At 40.1% G+C, this 15360-nt stretch overlaps 1 protein-coding gene across 8 annotated transcripts in view; it reads right to left on the reverse strand.

Annotated features, from left to right (window-relative positions):
- The window catches only part of ACACA (acetyl-CoA carboxylase alpha), a 328759-nt gene that overhangs the window by 101634 nt on the left and 211765 nt on the right, over window positions 1-15360 (reverse strand). For all 8 annotated transcript variants that reach the window (XM_066363215.1, XM_066363212.1, XM_066363211.1 and 5 more), the window contains 5 exons: window positions 10695-10736; window positions 8953-9168; window positions 8046-8201; window positions 5001-5204; window positions 118-273 (listed from right to left, as the gene is read on the reverse strand). In XM_066363215.1, coding sequence (XP_066219312.1) covers window positions 118-273; window positions 5001-5204; window positions 8046-8201; window positions 8953-9168; window positions 10695-10736 — 774 coding nt within the window. The remainder of the gene's footprint in view (window positions 1-117; window positions 274-5000; window positions 5205-8045; window positions 8202-8952; window positions 9169-10694; window positions 10737-15360) is intronic.

Below are 15360 nucleotides of genomic sequence, written 5' to 3' on the forward strand. Positions count from 1 at the left end.
AAGATAGTTCCTGCTCTTTGGGAGTGCATCATTCCAATCTAAGCTGCATCTAATGGAGAGTCAAGAAAACCTTGCCTCTTTGGAATATGTCAGCACCCCCCAGTTAGCCACCATTACCTGTCGAAACATCTCTGGGATATCATATATGTATGTTGTCCCTAAGGACTGTGCCTGGAACCTCTTTGATTGAAGCAGGTCTTTGGTCACATAAGGAGTGTTGATCAACATGCCATGCAGTGGTCCCTGTTTGTCTCCATATGCCTGGAACATGATCTACAGGAAAAAGAGGATGGCATGGGGAGTTGACATAGAAAAAAATCAGAGAGCTGTCTAGAGGGGCTTTTTTCACAAATGTTATTTCTTGAAACACAGTTTTGGTGGGTTGAGTAGCTAGGATATGCTTCCTAGCATTGAGTACATGGTGCTCTTACGTCTCTACAAGTTAACCAACTACAAAAAATGGCATGTAGCCAACTGTACACAATAGGTTGCTCTCACTTTTGGATTTATTGAAATCAACAAGGAAGCACAGTGTAAATTTCACATTTCAGAGACCAACAATGCTTGCCTTCTAAAGTGACTCAAATTGTACATATTCAGAAGTATAATAAGTCAATTAACCAGTCTGAGCAGTGCTACTACTATTTAAGTTGAGAAACAGCTATGCACTAAAGATAATGCTGTGCTTTCCCCAATAACAGAAATCCCAGTCAGGCTGTACAGTATCATCTATGCTTTAGTCTATTTGATTAGAAGGTGCTTCATGAGTATTATTAGCCACAAAGGCTTCAAATATTTCTGCTACAAGTCGATTTCATCCAGCCATCAAGCCAGCTAACTCTTGTTAGCTCAAAAGACATCACCTAGCCTGACCAAGCGGAGGCGCAGTGGATAGAGCGTCGGACTGGAATGCGGAAGACCCAGGTTGGAGACCCCCAGGTTGCCAGCTTGAGCGTGGGCTCATCTGGTTTGAGCAAAAATTCACCAGCTTGGACCCAAGGTCACTGGCTCAAGCAAGGGGTTACTCGGTCTGCTGAAGGCCCACGGTCAAGGCACATATGAGAAAGCAATCAATGAACAACTAAGGTGTTGCAATGCACAACAAAAAACTAATGATTGATGCTTCTCATCTCTCCGTTCCTGTCTGTCTGTTCATGTCTATCACTCACTCTTTCTCTCTGTCTCTGTAAAAAAATTAAAAAAAAAAAAAAGACATCACTTATGGTAAAAAAAATATATTTTATTAAATTATATATATATACACATATATATTTCCCTAGTATACTGTCTATAACTAGTGAAAAGTTCCTGCAATACTTGTATTGTCACATAATGAAATCAGCACAACAGCTTTTAATTGTTTTAACTCAAATATTTCTAGAAAAGTACTTAATATTCCAGTTTTATTTGCTTATTAATATTTATAAGTAATGCCATTATTTCTATTCAATTAATATTTATTGCATGCCCAGAGGTTGCATAGCACTAAACTAGGCACTTTATGCCTGAATACACAAAGCACAGATCCCCCGTGCAGTGAACAGAAATGGAGATTGGGATGTAAGGTATGTGTATCTACCCACATATCTATTCAGGCCTAATATATATAAGCTTAAGTCTACCATTAATGATTAGATTTGTGAACCTACTGTACAGGAATAAGAAGAGAATCACATGCTTAGCTAAACCCTGGTATAGTTCAGCTAAGCGCATCCTCAGCTCCTTAGGTTAGAAGAATAAGTGTGTTCTGCTGACTTGTCACTCAGATCCTATTCTGATCAAAACTTGTCTTGGGCTGTTCAAAACCCCACAGAATAGAGTTCCCAGTCCTCTTCTCTATGACCAATGGTGAAAGTCACCATATGGGAGGTAGAAATAGCAATGTCTTAGAAATATAAGAGACAGAAATAGTAATGTTTTTAGAAATTCAAACTGTTGTATGAAAGAACTGAATTCAAGAGAAATTTGGGGTTATCAAGATGTTCTCCATCATGTTTGTGATGGTGGTACACAGGTGGGTATATTTCAGAATGAACTGAACTGGACACACAAAATGAGTGCATTTTATTATATGTAACTGTATCTCAATAAGGGTGATTGTAAAATGTATATTTCTCCCTTTATACTACACATTGGAATCGATCGACATATGCAGTGGATTACCTAGATCTCTTCTCCCCACTGTAACTGCCTGCCATGAGTGTTCATTACAGCCAATATTATAAAGACTACACAAGGAAAAAGGAACAGAATGAAACCCAAGCCAGTCAACCCTGCTCCTTATTGGCAGAAAGAATAAATCATGTGCCGAAGTAAGAGGTTGATAGTCCTGTGTAGTACTGAGAGCCTCTGACTGATCAGCTACCTCTGTTAATTCCATTTTCTAATATAATGGACATCATAATTAAAAATTGGTAAAGGCCCTGGCCGGTTGGCTCAGTGGTAGAGCGTCGGCCTGGCATGCAGAAGTCCCGGGTTCGACTCCCAGCCAGGGCACACAGGAGAAGCGCCCATCTGCTTCTCCACCCCTCCCCCTCTCCTTCCTCTCTGTCTCTCTCTTCCCCTCCCGCAGCCAAGGCTCCATTGGAGCAAAGTTGGCCCGGGCGCTGGGGATGGCTGTGGCCTCTGCCTCAGGCACTAGAGTGGCTCTGGTCGCAACATAGCTACGCCCCGGATGGGCAGAGCATCACCCCCAGGTGGGCGTGCTGGGTGGATCCTGGTCGGGTGCATGCGGGAGTCTGTCTGACTGTCTCTCCCCGTTTCCATGTTCAGAAAAAAAAAAAAAAAAAAAAATTGGTAAAGTATATGTTTTGTAAGTTCATAAAAATGTTTTATTTAATGTATCACACATCTTTCACCAGAGGTGAAAAACAATCTCAGATCCATGTAGTCTCTTCCCTTAGACCCTGTACTTATTTTAGGATGGCAGAATCACAATCATACCACGAAAAAATGATTTTTGTCTTCTTCTACTGTGATGTAAATGTCTTGATAATAGAGATCACTTTTTATCTTTGTATCCATACTGCCTGACACACTCTAGGTCCTGATGGCAAACCTTTTTATAAAAACCACCCACTTTTGCAGTGCTGGTCAACCTGGTCCCTCCCGCCCACTAGTGGGCATTCCAGCTTTCATGATGGGCAGTGTCAGAGCAACCAAAGGGTGCTGCAAATGGCCCACCATGAAAGCTGGACCGCCCACTAGTGGGCAGGAGGGACCAGGTTGACCAACACTGCAAAAGTGGGCGGTTTTTATAAAAAAGTTCACCATCACGGCTCTAGGTGGTTAATAAATGTTAAATTAATGACCAAATGAATTAATGATACACATGGTTCTGTATTATTTTAAATTTATAAAAGTGCCAGACTGAGCTGTTCTGGTGCATTCCCTCCTCTAGCCCTGGGCCCTGCAGTTCACAAGGAGCAGGGGCTGTTGAATTCTCTCAGCTGAATCTCCTGAGGGAGACCTCTTCCTTCAGGGCTTCCTAAGTATAAGGGCCCACAGTAAAAGAAGTTCTCCTTCAGCCCACAGGTAGCTCATTCATTCATTCAGATACTTATTGCGTGCTTATTTTGTGCCAGGCAGTGTACTAAACCCTGATCGAAGACTTCAGCACCTTTCATGACCAGGTCATCACCAGCCCACATGGGAGAAATTGAAGAGCTTTCTGATGAAGGAAATGAGAAAAAAGTAGTTATGAAGAAGAAACTTATCATAAACATTGAAATCTCAAGGGGCCACCTTATTTTTCACAAGAATGGTCTTGCCTTGAAGCCATTATAGAAGTTAATTAAAAACATCCCTACCCATGGAAACCTTTGACTGAAAATTTCTTTAAGGTTGCCCTGAAAAACATCAAATGCAGCAAAAATTATTGAATACTCTTTCTGTTGCTAACCCCTCACACCCCTGCGCGCTTTTCTATGTTTTAACTGTTCACTTCTCACAGGATAGATTTCTTTGGCCATCTAACTGGGACTCAAAGCACAAAATGAAAGGTCACTCTGGCAGCTATCCAGACTCAGATTTTTAAAATTCATCTTCAAAGTACTGATAAAAATGTCTTTTCTTACCTCCATGCCTAGATTTAAAAGGACACAGATAAAAAACAAGAGACATAATCTCCTGGCATCCAATGCAAAGAACAGACCAAAACCTTTGTGCACACAAACTAGAGCAAGTTCATCCTTTAGCCAGAAGAAATACACTTCTCAAGTTCAGTTCAAAGACTTGAAATAACATCTCAGTGCTTAAAAAAACTTGAGCAATGGCAAACCAACCTAAATCCAGTTTCACAGCAAATGGACCAACTATTTGGAAACCAAGGTGGTAAAACATTAAAAGGGAATTAATTCTCTGTATCACAGAACTAATCTACTTAAAAAGTCGCTTTCCATTTTCATATTCTCGATTTTTCAACCTGGAAAATGGGTTTAAATTTGCCACTTTGCTCTTTTATAGACATATAATATTCTAAACTCTTTGAAAGAAAGATAATGTGTATAAATAATAAAATCACTACTCGATACTGATCAAATTATTGTTGAAATTTTCCTTAAGATAGAAGTTGGTGATATATTTCAAAAATTCTCCTTTTTTTACTGCCAATGAGTGGCCTAGCTAGGCTGAAAACATGAAGGACATATCAGATCAGAAAAGACAAGATTGTTCAAGTAGCCCAAGAGCTTCTAAGAAAGAGCCCTAAATTACACAATTCCCTCTGGAATTAGGTTCACTTAGCATCCAACAGGGCTTACCAATACACGACCAAAGGTTGAAGGTTTTATAGCACCCATGATTAGGAACAGCCACATTTTATAAGGCAAATGAATTTTTCAAATTCACACAATCATTTTAGCTGATGGAGGACAACCCTACTAGGTGAACCAATGGGATTCCTGAGGTTGTATCTTCTATTACAAGTGCAATGGCTTATCTTCAGGACCAGATAAACCACTAGGTCTCCTCAAAGTTTGACTACTGCTTGACTACTGTACCTGTGCCGTCCTGGAGTCAGTCACTTCCTTGTACAGGCTGATGTCCAAGTAATAGCCAGACTCGTTTGTCAGGAAGAGGCGGATGGGAATTGCTTTTCCAGTTGGGGTCAGGCGAATGTTGATCTTCAGTTCTGCCTGGAGGACACGTAATTTCCACAGCCGACTTCCATAGCGCATCACCATGCTCCGCACAGATTCCTCAATCTGACACACACATCACCAAGCACAGAATGTAAATACCTTGTAACTAGCACCTGTTTCAGGTCTGCCCATCTTCGGGAAAGGAGGAATGAAAAATGATGCTGGTTTTTTGACATGTGTGCTACATGCATGCCTTATAAAAAGTCAATATAGTTTCTACCCAACCCTATTCTTGCTTAGAACAAGTCAGGGACAATTTTATGCTGGCCTGTCATATGAGTAGTTTTCTATGGCTCACAATACCCAAATGAGTACAACTTTTTCCCCTTTTCCAATTATATTCATATTCTATATCAAAGATCTGCAATATCTAAAATTACAAGCCATGGGATTTAAGAGAAAGCCCCAAATAAGAATAAAATCTCTAGTTAAACAGCTATTAAGTAGCATTTATATGCATGGTAACTATGTTTCATTGCATTTACAGGAACTTAAATCAACATAGCAATTACCACCATGAGCTTTATTCCATACATTTTTTATTAAACTTTGTATGTTTCTTGGTAAATTGCACAAATTAACAATAGGCAATTTGTTGGTGGTGCTAGAATATTCTCTCTAAACAGAGCTGTGACGCTTGATCATTGCCAAGTCCAACTGGGATTTAAGTATATGAAGCAGATATTCCTAGTTTCTCTAAGCCAGGGTCCCCAAACTTTTTACACAGGGGGCCAGTTCATTGTCCCTCAGACCGTTAGAAGGCTGGACTATAAAAAAAAACTATGAAGAAATCCCTATGCACACTGCACATATGTTATTTTAAAGTAAAAAAACAAAACGGGAACAAATACAACATTTAAAATAAAGAACAAGGCCCTGGCCGGTTGGCTCAGCGGTAAAGCGTCGGCCTGGCGTGCGGGGGACCCGGGTTCGATTCCCAGCCAGGGCACATAGGAGAAGCGCCCATTTGCTTCTCCACCCCCCCCTCCTTCCTCTCTGTCTCTCTCTTCCCCTCCCGCAGCCAAGGCTCCATTGGAGCAAAGATGGCCCGGGCGCTGGGGATGGCTCCTTGGCCTCTGCCCCAGGCGCTAGAGTGGCTCTGGTCGCGGCAGAGCGACGCCCTGGAGGGGCAGAGCATCGCCCCCTGGTGGGCGTGCCAGGTGGATCCCAGTCGGGCGCATGCGGGAGTCTGACTGTCTCTCCCCGTTTCCAGCTTCAGAATAATACAAAAAAAAAAAATAATAATAATAATAAAAAATAAAATAAAGAACAAGTAAATTTAAATCAACAGACTGACCAGTATTTCAATGGGAACTATGCTCCTCTCACTGACCACCAATGAGAAGTGTGGTGAGGGCCAGATAAATGGCCTCAGGGGGCCGCATGCGGGCCATAGTTTGGGGACCCCTGCTCTAAGCTTTATACCAACGCAGCTTAATGTTCCCAGTTTTCAGGATTAGGTGAGTTATTTTAACCAAAAGTCTTAGATATGGTTTCTCTTTATTGACATTTTAAAGTAAAACCATTTTTCCCAACATGGTTGCAGGCAGCTAGGACAGACTACTCAAAAGTAATGTTTCCTAAGTGAAGTATCTTTCTAAAATGCTTTCTCAACTTACAAAAATCTCAAAAATATCTCACACCACCCTTCTCTTGTGGTCTTTCAGAAATATGTGCCACCCTTGCAATTTGTAGCTACACCACAGAATTTTAGGTTAATATGGGTTTCAAGGAGTTACTGTCTCTATTCCCACACTTGCCTGTTAACTAAGAGATAACTATCCATTCTTTCTCAAGGGAACAAAAGTTAACCATCTCTCTTAGAGGAAACCTACAGCAATCTATAATTAGAAGAAGGCAGAGCCAGGGTATATGGCTCTTTGGAGTGGAATAGAGAAGCTGATATCAAAGCCTAAATGAGAAATGGTAGGCTAAATCTAAAAATACATATAGTTACACAGTGTACAGGCCATGTTTTAAGTCTTTCAGCTTCATCAATCCCAGAATACTTGGAGAACCTTTGCTTAAACTACATGGCAAGACCGGATATTCAGTGAGTTGCCCTGTTGTTGGCTTTCCTTTAGATGAAAGGAACCAATCAGTAGCTTGGAGTCTTGAAGAAAAAAAGTAGAAAAAGATTTCTTTAGGTCTTAGATACTAAGTTCAAAAAGCAAAACTCCACGCCTACAATTTATCTTGAGAAAGAAAAACATACTGGTTCTCTTATCCAAATTCCACAATATGACAGAAAAAGGTTAGAGGAAGCAGAAACAGAGAGCAGCCTATCTTTATTACACATGGGATAAAAGGTCAAGTATAGAATCACTTTGTTTTCTTTCCTTAAATTATATGGAATGCATTTAGAAAAGAGCCTCAGGGAAGAAAACATACATAATAAATGTGAAATTTCTTATAGGCCAAATTCTCTCCCTATGGAGAAATACTAAAGAGAAATAGGTTAGACACTTAGGGAAGGTACAATTTATCCTAAGGCCATCAGGTAAGTAACATTTAGTGTAAAGAGGCAGTAATTTTACCAAAATGCCCAAAAATAGCAAAGGTAACTGTTCTAGATGAGAAATGCTAGGGAATTATATAAGACAGAACCACCATCATGGCAAAAATCATTGTATAGGTCCCAACAGAAGAAGAAAAAGAAGTTTTGTTTTTGTACTGCTTATAAATGACCAGCAAGATAAACCATACCATCTTCAGTTTTGAGGTCTGCTCTGAATGGCTATAGCAAATTTCTGACACAATCCCCAAAACCCAGTCCTACAAGCATTCTGTAAACTATAAAGATCAAGGACTCACCCTGCCTGTTTCTAAGTCCGAGTGTGAGGAAATATGCATACTCGTGCTTGTGTTTGCTAGTCTTGGGAGAGAAGCTGAAGAGAAATGTACCTTTGATGGGTCCATGATGACTGTAGGCACAAAGTTGAGAAAGATGTGGTTGCAGTCAGTACGGACATTTGTATTATTAAAAGCGACTTCCAACTCATCCATAGCTTCCAGGAGTAGCCGCTCCCCTTCATTTTGTAGATACTCAAAAGAAGCTTCCTATGCAGGAAGAAATCACCAACAAAATTAATGTGTTTTAAAAGAGGCAATAAAGAAATGGTTATTATAATTACTTAAGCAGCAGTATGCCATGAATCATAAGGCACCTGCTACAGACGTTATTTACCTTTCTCCCTAGTCAGCCCAATAACCAGAGGCAGCAGGGGCAGGCAAGGCCAGATTAAAAATTCTTGCAGCCCTTCCTCCTGTCTCTTAGTGTATCATTTCCTTCCAACAGGTGGAGATGCTGGGCATCCCCAAAGCTGGAACCCCAATAGTTTTATATCTCATATATGTCAAACAGAGTAGTCTAGGAAGAAAACCTGCTTAGAAAGGAAAAGCTGAAGAAAGGTTATGGCTATGCGATGGTGTGATAACTAATTCACCAGGAAGCACTCTGCTATGTATAGAAACCACCCTATGTCTAGACAGGGTTACCCTGGGGTCACTTTTAACTCTCTTCCTTATTCTCTATCATCACCTAACTCTCCCTGTGATTACTAGTAGCATGCTTTTCCTTTTCTCAAGTGAGTGCTAATTGTGCGTCCATTACCAAGAAAATTCAAATAAAAGGGATAATAAGCCCTTAATTATATGGAATATTTACTTCTGTGAGAGAAGTAATGGTTATTAGAGAGTGAGATAAAAATAAAAAGAGCTTTGATTCAAAACATGAAACCCTAATTTTGAACCATGACTTTTCCTCTGCCCCTACCCCAGGGATAACTTCCTATTAACGTACAGCACCCACCTTGGTGACCAGATCAGAATGTCTGATGATTGCACGGACAAAGAACCTATAGTCTGTCACTTCTGTGCCCACTTCCACTTTGGCTGCCCCGAGATAAAGGTGCATCTTGTGATTAGCACATGGAATGGCAGTAAGGTCAAAATTTCTCATCCGGTTCAGCTCTAACTGGAAAGCGAGGGCAGGCTCCAAGTGACGATAGATACGATCCTCCTCAAACTGAGCACAAGAATTTAAGGATAAAAAACAGCTCACAAGAGGCGGTTACAAAGTTATATTATGAATGTGTAGGTACAAGACATCCTTAAAAATAAAAACATAAGCTACGATGTGCTAATGAACAAAAATGAGCTACATACAAAGATAATGCTAAAGAACTATTTACTTTCAAGCTTTCATTTTTAATGCTTGTATAAGTGATGGTGTGCTCCATTAAAAACAAACAGAAAACATCAATTCCCTCACAACTTGTGTAGCATTTAATATCTTTATAATTCATTTTTTATAATTAATGACAAAATGTTTCACATTAACAACCACCTCACATACCAATGTTTTGGGTTTACCCAACTGGTCTCAACTGCTTATGGGCCAAAAACCCATGTCATATAATAACAGTTATCATTTCTGGCACATTATAAAGAACATAGTCAACATTTGACAAATAAACATTATATAATTTTTAAAAATAAAGATATTTGGCTTTGAAACATACTATGTCCATAGATATGTGTGTGTGTGTATAAAAAGATATATACATATCTTTTTTGTATGTGTGTGACAGAGAAAGAGAGAGGGACAGAGAGACAGGAAGGGAGAGAGATAAGAAGCATCAATTCTTCATTGTGGCACCTTAGTTGTTCATTGATTGCTTTCTCAGATGTGCCTTGACCGAAGAGCTACAGCAGAGCGAGTGATCCCTTGCTCAAGCCAGTGACCTTGGGCTTAAGCAGGTGAGCTTTGCTCAAACCAGATGAACCCATGCTTAAGCTGGCGACCTAGGGGTTTCAAACCTGGTTCTTCAACATCCCAGTTCGATGCTCTATCCACTGCGCCACCACCTGGTCAGCCTACACATATCTTTTTTAAGAGTTGTATTTAGCCCTGGCTGGATAGCTCAGTGTTAGAGCATTGTCCCAAAGCACAGAGAGTGCCGGTCAATCCCCAGTCAAGCACATGGAGGAGCAGATCTCTCTCTCTCTCCACTTCCTCTTTTTCTAAAATCAATCAATAAAAAAATAAAAATAAGAGCTGTATTTGTATTTATTCCATGTTTTGCTGAAACTAAAATGTTTTTCCAGAGTACATGTCAATTGAGTGAATGGAGAGAGAGTGAGCCAAAATACAAGCTAGTAACAGGAAGAAACCCACATGGTCTATAATTCTGTACTTTAAAATTGAAAAAAGAATGCATATAAACGAGACCTGCATATAAAAAAACTGTGTGTATAGGTGATGAGAATAATCCTTCTGAGTCTAACAGTCCTTTAATATCATATCATTAGAATCATCCTAAAGCATAAGGATGATTTTGAAAGTTACTGCTTTCTTTGGGTAGGTCAGTAAATTTGACTGTTTCCTAAACCAAAGTCTTTCAGAAGGGTGTCTTCTTTGGTTCTAAGACATGTGTATGGCAAAGGGAAGCACAAGTTCACTTAGAGAAAAAGTGGCAAGAGTATATGGCAAAGATAAGCCACTCTTGGACTTGTAAGAAAAAAAAAAAGAAGGAAGAAATCAGTTCTTACCTTATCCCTTGCTCGAAATGTGAAGAACTTAGGGAATTCTCTCTGTGTTAAAAGAAGGGGAAAATGTATCAGTCCTTCACAGATACGGCTCTTTGGGGATCCACACATAGTACAGACGCACTCAAGCATCTAGAAGATAGTTTCCTAGAAAACCTGCTCCTTACCGAAGCTTAGCCCAGGGAATACGAATGACCCTCTGGGTAACCATCACTTTGACCTCACTTCCAAATTTGAGAATCACCACACTATTACCCTAACTTTAACAGCTACCCTCTCTTGGGGTGGGGGGAGGAAAGGATAGTATTTTTTCATTGCCCAAGTGGAAAAAAAAATCTTCCTGGGTGTTGCTCTTGGCACAACCTGGCAAATAAAATCAATACACCCTTAAGCTTCAGCGCTGCAATAGTAGTTACTGGACTGATTTCCCAAGTTTCTCCTTAAGAAACTCTTAAAATGTAAACTAGCCAGAAAGCATAGAATCCCCAATCCATGTGTTTTCCTCATTCACTCCCAAGTTAATCATGTCAATTAAACAATAATGTTTCAAGACAAAGAAAAGTACAAGATGTTACCTTGGTCACTACCACTGTTATGTATTGGAAAGAATGGGGTGAAACCAGTGAACCTGGAATCTTTTGGTCTTACTGCTCTTTTGCAGGGCATTACAAAAGAAAGCAGCCAATTTACTAGGACCTTATTAATTAACAGAGATGAATTCAATTAGCAGAGTCCATTAGTTTCTGAAATTTAACTTATTAACACCAAATACTCCTGGTTTCTTGGATGGGAAGCTCAACCGGCTGTGTTAGAATCATGTCATTACTATTTGCCTCTATAGGAGGTTTCATTAGGCATCTTCTTCATTATGAGAGCAATATAATCAAATACTTATGGTTACAAGGCAGAGAGACCAGGACTAGCTGCATAAATGTCCCTCGATGAGCTTTAGGAACCATGAAGGAAACATGAACTGAAATGAAAGGTTTCTAGATGGCAGGTTGCTCTCATGTGCCCTCAAATGCTCTTGACAACCTTTCAAAGTAGGTACCCATTTTACAGGTGAGGAAGCCATGACCTAGGGAGAGAGGCCAGGATCAGACACCTAAGATATGAACTTAGGTCTCCACATGCTCTCTCACCTCCACCCCTCTACTTTTCAAGTGTAGGTCATTACCTTTCTGTTCTTGTTACAATCCAAATTCCTTAGAGGACTTCCTTTGATAAGACAGACAGAAACTAAGACTTAAAAAAAAAAAAAAAAAGCAAAACTCATGCTGAAAACTTGTGGTTCTTAAATTTACTGAGAACTTCTTGAATACTTTCCACAGGTATTATACTTCACCCTAACCTTAACTATAACTTGCACAGTTAATAAATCTCATATTTTCCCTGCATTTTAACAGGCTTCTTGGAGCTTGTTTAACAAGCTCAGGAAACCCCTTGTCCAAACTTGGGTCTTTAAAAGCCCTTTGAAAGTGGATTTTACACAGCACTAATCTTTTACTGATGTTTTCATTCTAAATAATTCTCCAGTTCCCCCGAATGATAGTAAAAAGCATGGGGATGACTTCAAGGTCACGCAGGAAGATGCTCAGCTGCACTGTCAGTAGGTTTCATGCCTAGGGCTTCATAGTCTTTTTTTTTGTTTTATTCCTGAGAGCTATGGCTTTCAGAGCATTAGCTAAGGTATCACAAGTCAGAAAAGGAAGGATAACAAAATCCTTTCATAAAATTTTTTGAAAGGTCAAGGAGAGTGATAATGCAATCTTTTAAGCACACATTCTTCACTTCTGCCTTAACTATTAATTAATTCATTAAGATATTTACTTAGTGCATGATTTATTCAAGTATACATACTTGAATAAATCATTTTCCTTCAAACAACTAATAGTAGTAACCAAAAACCTGCTTTATCACTTAAACCAACCAAAAAACTTGTAGTAACTAAAAGGCATGAAAAGCAAACATTTTGAATAGAAATGCCTTTACTACAAATAATGAAAGAGAATGACTAATTCTTGGCAGAGGTGGGAAAAGACCACCAATCAAAAAAAACCACTTTCATTTAAGTTAGATAAGAAAAGGTGTTATGAGATGATATCAGCCAACCTTTCTTTAACTCTTGAGTAAATTTTAGTTCTGTAGTAAAGTCCTCAACTTAAGCATGAAGCACTCGGAGTAGGAGATAGTAAGAACTTCTGTGCAATGAGAAAGGAGGGTATGAGCAAGTCTTCACATCTGATGACTTTTATAGAAAGGCACTTCTTTAGGCACTCAAAAAAAAAATCACAGGAACACAGATAAACACAGAAAAGAAGAAATCCTAAAGTCTGATCCTATAGTTTTAGTAAATTCCTTCATCCTACCCTTGTCCTCATATTGCCAATTTTCCCACTAACAGCATTCATGTTTATTATATCACTAATGTAAATTGCTTTCCAGGCATTCTACTAGAATTATGGGCAAATATCATAATTGAATGTACACAAAGAAAAACCTTCGTAGTGTTCTGGTACCAAAAAACAAAGGAATGCAACATTTCTCAGGAAGAAATTATATCCCTGCTGTGTTCTAATCAGCCAACCATCATCAAGACAATCAAAATAATTTGCCTAAATTAGCCAATCAAGACACCCTGCAAATCAGAGAATGTGAAAACCTGCAACAGAAAACATCATAGCCGATTATGATACTAATAATCGTGTTAAAAACCTAATGAGATGAAGAAATTGAAAGCTTGCTAGTGCAATTCTCTTTTACCTCAACATGCTGAGAACTAATTATATAGACTGTAATTAAAACAAAAACCCAAACCAAACCTTCTGCAAAACTAACAGTTCAACCACTAACAAACAAAACTACGAGTTTTTTTCAGCTTTACCGAGATATAATTGACATATCAATTTTTTTTAAAAGAAATAAACTAACCATGGAAACTTTTCAATAGTGGACTCTTCCTTCCAAAATATTTAATTTTAAAGTGGGAGTCATTCACCTAAAATCAGTAAAGGTATAACTATCTCCTAGGTGATTTATAGCAAAAATTTTAAAACCTCATGAAATTTTGTGAAGAATCAAAAGCAAAGGTAACAGGTAAAAAATTGGTTTAGAATCTTATCACACAGTATAATGCTCTCCAGGTCATAGAAAGACAAGTACCATATGATTTCACTCATATGTGGAATCTAATGAACAAAATGAACTAACAAGCAAAACAGAGACAGACTTATAGAGAGTAGGCTGACAGATGTCAGGGCTGGGGAGGGGAGCTTGGTGAGGGCGATGGAGGGTTGAGCAGAAAAGAACAGAAAAAAACTCATGAACACGGACAACAGTGTAGAGACTAGAGAGGGAGGAGGGGAAGTGGAAGAGCAAATGGGGAAATAAATGGTGATGGACAAAGACTTGACTTGGGGGAGGTGAACACACAATTCAATGTACAGAGATGTGTTACAGAATTGGGCACCTAAAACTGTGTAATTATGTTAACCAGTATCACCCCAATAAATTCAACTAAGAAATTTTTTTAAAGAAAAAAAAAAGAATCGCATCCCAGTTTTTGGACCTAATGCTTTTGCTTAGATGGCAAAAAATAAGAAGAAATCCTGAAAATACATTTTAGTATCCTTAAAACAACTTGGACCCTGGTCAGTTGGCTCAGTGGTAGAGCCTCGGCCCAGCATGTAGAAGTCCCTGGTTCAATTCCCAGCCAGGGCACACAGGAGAAGCACCCATCTGCTTCTCCACCCTTCCCCCTCTCCTTTCTCTCTTCCCCTCCTGCAGACAAGGCTCCACTGGAGCCAAGTTGGCCCCGGCACTGAGGATGGCTCCATGGCCTACACCTCAGGTGCTAGAATGGCTCCAGTTGCAACAGAGCAATGCCCCAGGTGGGCATAGCATCACCCCCTGGTGGACATGCTGGGTGGATCCTTGTTGGGCACATGTGGGAGTCTTTCTCTTTGCCTCTCTGCTTCTCACTTCAGGAAAAAAAAAGGAAAGAAAAGGAGAAAGAGAGAGAGAGGGAAAGGAAAGGAAAGGAAAGGAAAGGAAGGGAAGGGAAGGGAAGGGAAGGGAAGGGAAGGGAAGGGAAGGGAAGGGAAGGGCAGGGAAGGGAAGGGAAGGGAAGGGAAGGGAAGGGAAGGAAAAGGAAAGGAAAGGAAAGGAAAGGAAAGGAAAGGAAAGGAAAGGAAAGGAAAGGAAAGGAAAGGAAAGGAAAGGAAAGGAAAGGAAAGGAAGGAAAGGAGGAAGGAAAAGGAAAGGAGGAGGGAGGGAGGGAGGGAAGGAAGGAGGGAGGGAGAGAGGGGGGAGAAAGAGAGAGAGAAAGGAAGAAAGGAAGGAAGGAAGGAAGGAAGGAAGGAAGGAAGGAAGGAAGGAAGGAAGGAAGGAGGGAGGGGGGAGGAAGGGAGGGAGGGAGGGAGGGAGAGAGAGAGAGAGAGAGAGAGAGAGAGAGAGAGAAAAAGAAAGAGAGAAAGAAAGAAATCCTGAAACTACATTTTAGTATCCTTAAAACAACTTGGGCCCTGGCCAGCTGGCACAGTGGTAGAGCATCGGCCCTGCATGTGGATGTCCCGGGTTCGATTTCCAGTCAGGGCACACAGGAGAAGCGACCATCTGCTTCTCCAGCCTCTCTCTCTCTCTCTCTCTCTCTCTCTCTCTCTCTCTCTCT

This window comes from Saccopteryx leptura, chromosome 2, assembly GCF_036850995.1.
Source record: "Saccopteryx leptura isolate mSacLep1 chromosome 2, mSacLep1_pri_phased_curated, whole genome shotgun sequence".
NCBI classification, from domain to species: Eukaryota; Metazoa; Chordata; class Mammalia; order Chiroptera; family Emballonuridae; genus Saccopteryx; species Saccopteryx leptura.